At 49.6% G+C, this 5,509-nt stretch overlaps 1 protein-coding gene and 1 long non-coding RNA gene across 4 annotated transcripts in view; both read right to left on the reverse strand.

The window, feature by feature from the left end:
• LOC109118396 overlaps nucleotides 1-1,736 on the reverse strand; it is a 5,980-nt gene extending 4,244 nt beyond the window's left edge. Inside the window, exon 1 of the long non-coding RNA XR_002025712.1 lies at nucleotides 869-1,736. This is a non-coding gene — a long non-coding RNA (uncharacterized LOC109118396). The remainder of the gene's footprint in view (nucleotides 1-868) is intronic.
• A 3,354-nt stretch (nucleotides 1,737-5,090) lies between these two features.
• Nucleotides 5,091-5,509, reverse strand: part of Cdkn1c (cyclin dependent kinase inhibitor 1C) — a 2,097-nt gene continuing 1,678 nt past the window's right edge. For 2 of the 3 annotated variants that reach the window (XM_010635666.3, XM_010635664.3), the window contains 2 exons: nucleotides 5,327-5,465; nucleotides 5,091-5,249 (listed from right to left, as the gene is read on the reverse strand). In XM_010635666.3, the coding sequence (XP_010633968.1) occupies nucleotides 5,337-5,465 (129 nt within the window). In that variant the 3' untranslated portion in view covers nucleotides 5,091-5,249; nucleotides 5,327-5,336. The remainder of the gene's footprint in view (nucleotides 5,250-5,326; nucleotides 5,466-5,509) is intronic. The other variant, XM_010635665.3, reaches the window with a different exon arrangement.

Genomic DNA, 5,509 nt, shown 5'->3' on the forward strand with positions numbered 1-5,509 from the left:
TTGAGACAGCTGTAGTTGAGACTGACCTGAAACTCACTATGCAGCCCAGGCTGGTCTCAAACTCACAGCGATCCTACTGCTTCAGCCTCCCAAGTGCCAGGATTATAGGTGTGTGCCACCATGCCCAGCAATCCAGTAACTTTATAGAGAAAAGAGGCAGTATTTGCTCAGTTTCCAAGGTTCAAGTACACAGCACCAGTATCAGCTCAGCTTTTGAGGGCTTCAGAGCAGATACACCATAATGATGGGAGAAAAAGAGATCACAATGCACAATAGGAAGCCAGAGAGAGACTGGGGTCCCCTATCCCTTCTGAAAACACCCCTAATTTATAAGGACTGCTTACTAGACCTTACCTTTTCAACATCTTACCATATCGACAACCAAGTTTCCAACACACGAACTCTTAGGGGACAAAAACCAAGACCAAACCATAGTACCAGGTACTGGGACAACTTGACAGTGCCACCAGGGCCTCACTGTAATTCTTGTATTGGGATCCTCAAAGCTGCTCATCTATCAGCTTAGTTTACATTGTGCTGCATATTAGACAAGCCCTAAACCTCAGGGACTATGGTAAGTGTGGCGTGTTTCTCATTTGCCATCACAGTACCCCAGCTGGTGGGCTGTGCTGGGCTTATTTTCTCATAAGGAGCAGCTCTACCTGAGATCTTGCTTGTCCCACACTATAGAGATAGGACAGTGGAATGCTGGCCATTGTGAGTTCTACTTAGCAGCCACAGACATAATGGCAGTCACATTACATTTGCCAGAGCAAGTTACATGGCCAGGCCTGATAGCACCATGTAGGAGATGCAGAATCTTCTCACAAGGCAAGGCAGCAAATATTTGGACAATAATGCAACCTACCATGAGGCCAGCTGGATGAGGAATCGACCAACGGCAAAAGCTCTTCATCCTCCGCCAGGTCAAACAAGCCAGCGCACTGAGATAAAGCCACAATCATCAGTGTTAATTTTTAATTGTGCTTTGTCCTCGGCACGTTCAAACTGTAGTGAGGACTTTTGTTGTTGTTGTTCCGTTTGATTTTTGAGACTAGATTTTCTATGTCACCTAGGGGTGCCTCAAACTCTTGCTCCCCTGTCTTAGCCTCCTGAGTGTCTGGGCTTACAGGATTATGCCACCATTCTCAGCTGGTTTTGCTTTTTAATTAATCTAAAATTGGTGTTTTGTGTGGTCCACAGAGAAGCAATATTTAAAAAAACACTGCTCTTCAACCAGAAGCCGCTCACAGCTAGTAGGGATGTAAAGCAGTAGAGCCACTTTGGAGGAGAGCTTGGTGGTTTCTTACAAAATTAAACATACTCTTATCAGCCCATGGGAAGACTAAAGGTGGGGCTTAAATGCATATCATGAAGTAAAAGAAGTCCATCTGTATGGTCCACAAGACATTCTGGAAAAGGCAAAACTATGCAGGCAACAAAAGGACCAGTGGTTGCCAGCAGTTGGGGGAGGGAGGCTCAGTTACAGCAGATTTCTAGGGCAGTGGCACTATTCTATGACACTGTGCTACTGGACAGAGGACATCACGTGTGTGTTCGAACCCATAGAATGCACAAGCAACGTGCTTTCACGTAAACTACCAAGTGGAGTTCATGAAAATGTTATCAAAAATAAAAATAGAAAATAAATGCCCAGACAGTGCTCTTAGGAGAGCATCAGGGAAACCAGCCAGGTGGGAGGCTAAGGGCAGCAGTAGCAGACTCTGCCGGGCATCTCCCCGGGCAGCAGTGCTGTGCGAGCCGCCTTACCTTCCTGAGCCTCGCTGTGCCCATCTGTAACCTGGGTACTCATGCCTTGCACACAGGGTTGTGGAGAGACCAGACATGTGCCATGTAGTCCCCAGGGTCTGGCTGAGAGTGCCAGTAAAGCAAGGGGTGGCCCAAATTACAACTTATGTCCTAAAGAAGGGAGTTGGGCCCTTTGGTCCCCCTATCCAGAGGGCTTTCTAAGCTCAGAGAGCAGCTCCACCCTCACACGGACACTAGAAACTTTGGGAGCTTCTCAGTACCTGATCCCCTAACCAATCCAATCTGTCTGCTGGTCCCAATGACTCTCCCACCTATTATATCTTCTAGTACTTTCCACCCCATCTCCTGCCACTGTGGCTATTTCAGAAGCGCCCTAGGCCTCAGGTGCTTGACACTGGCTGTTGCCTCCAAGGGCTACACTGATCTCACCCAGTTAATGGGCATGTGTCACCTGAGGGCCTGGTGGGTGCTCCCTGGCATGCCTGTTATACACACCAGCCTGTTGTTTGGCTCTTTTAGCTGACACCGATCACTTTCCTATGCTCTACAGCCCCTATATTAAAGGGCTTATTCTATTACCTCCCATGGTAGAGGAGGCAATGGGAGCAGGGAATTGTGTCATTAATTCTTCCTGTGTCTTTGATGCCCAGAACAGAATCTGGCATGCAAGGCCCTGAAATACTGGCTATCTAGCGTCTCTGCCCAGCTCTCCTGATGGCTCTCCTGCTCTCCATCCAGCACCATCTCCTCTAATTTCACTCCCTCTTGGGGCTCTTCATTGCCTACAGACAAAATTCAACTTTTGACAAGGCCCAATGGGCCCAGGAAGGGACAAGAGATCGGGAGGGAGCGCCAGGGAAAGGAGCAGGCATACCCAATGCACATTCCTACAATAGTGTGTAAACCCATGTGCCCCCAAACAATGGGCCCCTCAGCCTTGCCTCTCCTGCCATAACCTGGCCTTCTGACTCACCCTTCCTCCCTCTCAGCTTCTGTCCTAGCTGTCCTGTTAGGGATTCCAGGAATATCAGAGGTCCAGGTCCCCTCCACACTCCTGCCCAGGCAAGCAGTCCCTTCCCAGCCTCTCCTATGCGGTCATTGCTTCATTGTTATGTTCAGCTGTTATAGGTTAACAGCTCTGCTCTGTCTGCCTAGCCTGGTCCATGGGACAGGGCATTGCCATGGTTTCACCCTGGATGACCGGGGTGTGGACTAAGGGCTCACAGGCTTGTTCCTATGATTGACTGTCATTGGCACAGGTGAAAAAGATAACTTTCCAGCAGTATCACTGATGTCCTTATTTCTGTAACTGTCCTCAAATGAGAGTCAGAGGACACCAGATCTGAAAGGTACTGCAGACATTTCCTAGCCCAGATGGGGAAACTAAGTCCTCCACCCCCCAGAAAGATGGGATCTCCTGCCTGGGATCACTCGTGTGGCTCACATCACAATGCTGCTTCCCCATGGAGGGTGGGCTCCAGGTTCCTGCTGTGGGTTCCTACCTGGGGATAGAAACCACACCCAAGTGACCCCACACAGCCCTCACTGCTTCTCAGAAAGTCACCCTAGGGAGAACAGGAAGCTGGGCAGCAGGTGAACAGCACCATCAGGTCCCCGCGATGGGCGCAGGGCTGTGAGAAACAGAACAGAGGCCTGGCGCAGCTGAACCTGCACTCAGAGAGCTCTACCTCAAGGGCCCCATCGGATTTCTTCACCAAGAACACTCACGCAGTGTGTGCCCACTGCCCGCATGCCAGACTATCAAGTAGTACACCACGCTCCTACCTCTGCTGTCCCTCTCAGAGGACAGGGCTTGTCCAGGCCAAGTGGAAATGGGGAGCCTCTCCCCACTGGGGCACTTGGAAGCCCGAAGCAGGTCTTCCCAAAGTAAGTGCAAGGTATTAACAAGGCTGCTGTTGGACTAGCAGAAGGCAGTAAGGCCCGTACCCCTTGGGGGTGCGTGGTGGGGCATTTCCTGGTGCCTGGCCCCACCTAGGCCTTGCAGGCAGTTGGGGGAAGGTTTAGCTAATTTAATTATGCATTTACACCCCTCTCTCCATCAGATCCACACAGCCCTATAACCCCTAGTTTTCCTTTCTCCTCATCCAGGGCACTAGCACAAATACTGCCAGCTTTTCTGGATTTGTGATTTTATGTCATTCTTTCCATTCTAAGCCCCAATTTTCATAGGTTTATAGATCAGCTATTAAAAAAAAAAAATAAAGCAAAACCCTCCCCCCCTTTGAACTAAAAGGAAACACTCTGAAACCAGTAGGCTAGGGGAGTGCCAGTACGGGTATGGGAGGGGGGGAAATGGCCCCTTGCCCCTTGTCTTCTCCCCTCTCTCCCACCAAGGCCATGATTGAGCCCACCCTGAGGGGACCCTGGAGGAGTTGGGGCCCCTTCTTGTGAAGGATACTGCAGTGAGGAGTTATGAAGTGTCTGGTCTAACCTTTGCAGTGTACATTAGAACCTAGCTCCCTGCTGCTGGTTTCCTTGGAACAGGGGACTCCAGTGAACTGGGATAGATGCTTATTTTGGACTAAGAGCAGCAGGTGACAAATGCCTGGCCTGCAGCAGGTGGGCTTGCCTGGCCAAGAGAAAGGCCCCTCCCTTTTGGACAGACTTCACCCTGCCAAAAAGCAGTATTTGGTCTGCTCTCCCAGCCCCCACCCACTATGTCCTGCCTATCTCCCCGCTTTGGCGTGCAAAGGTGTACAAGCACAAGCACAAGCAGACAGATTTGCAGCATTTTTGGCCTCTTTATTTAGAACCCGGCGGACGAGGAGCCGGGGCAGTGGTACAGACGGCTCAGGAACCATTTTTAACAGATTTGTCTTCAAGTTTAAAATAATAATAATATAATAATAATAATAATAATAATAATAAGAGAGGCAGCGAAAGCGTGAAAAGACTGCAAGCTAGATGGTATGTATGGAAGCTAGTTTGTGAGCGACCTCCTCCCCTAGAGCCCACTGGAAAAATAAATTTAACTTGCTGATAATCTGATGCGGGTGAAATATAGTGCCTTTGGCATAACCAATAACCGAGCAGTTGCGTGGCAGAGACCCACGCCTGGACATAAATAGAAAATATAAGTTAGTATAACTTTTAAAAGTTTTTGTACAAATATACATGTTTTTTTATTTTTTTCCTTTTTTTTCTTTTTTTCCCTTTTATCTTTTTTTTTTCTTTTTTTTTTTTCTTTTTTTGCACTGAGTTTCAGCAGAGATTAAACATTTTATATAAATGACTCTTAAAGCTTTACACCTTGGGACCAGTGTACTCCATGTGCAGAATATATTTAAGTAATAGCGATGCTATCAATACATTGCACAGTTTTCAGATTTTAAACACAAAACCGTAGGCTGCGCTGCGGCTGCTGCCACCGGTTGCTGCTAGAAGTACGGTCCCGCGAGGCCCCGCGCTCATCCATCGTCCGCTGCCCAACAAGCTCCCCGTGCTCCTGGGGCTCTAAACTGAAGGGAAATCGGCATGAGGAGCCTGCGGCGGGGACGCCCCTCCACAAGCCCCCTCCCAGGGACACCGGACTCACCTAACTCATCTCAGCCGCTTGCGCGGGGTTTGCTCTGCCCCGCCAACCCCAGGAGGTGCGCCAGCCGAGGGACACCCAGGGGGTACATCTCCGGAGGATTTGCTCTCAGGCGCAGATCTCTTCCGTTTGGCAAAGAAATCTGCGGGCGACAGAGCGCACGGCGGGTCAGGGCGGGGCGGGGCC

The sequence above is a fragment of the Fukomys damarensis genome, unplaced genomic scaffold (genome assembly GCF_012274545.1).
Source record: "Fukomys damarensis isolate Sample0158 unplaced genomic scaffold, DMR_v1.0_HiC HiC_scaffold_27, whole genome shotgun sequence".
NCBI classification, from domain to species: domain Eukaryota; kingdom Metazoa; phylum Chordata; class Mammalia; order Rodentia; family Bathyergidae; genus Fukomys; species Fukomys damarensis.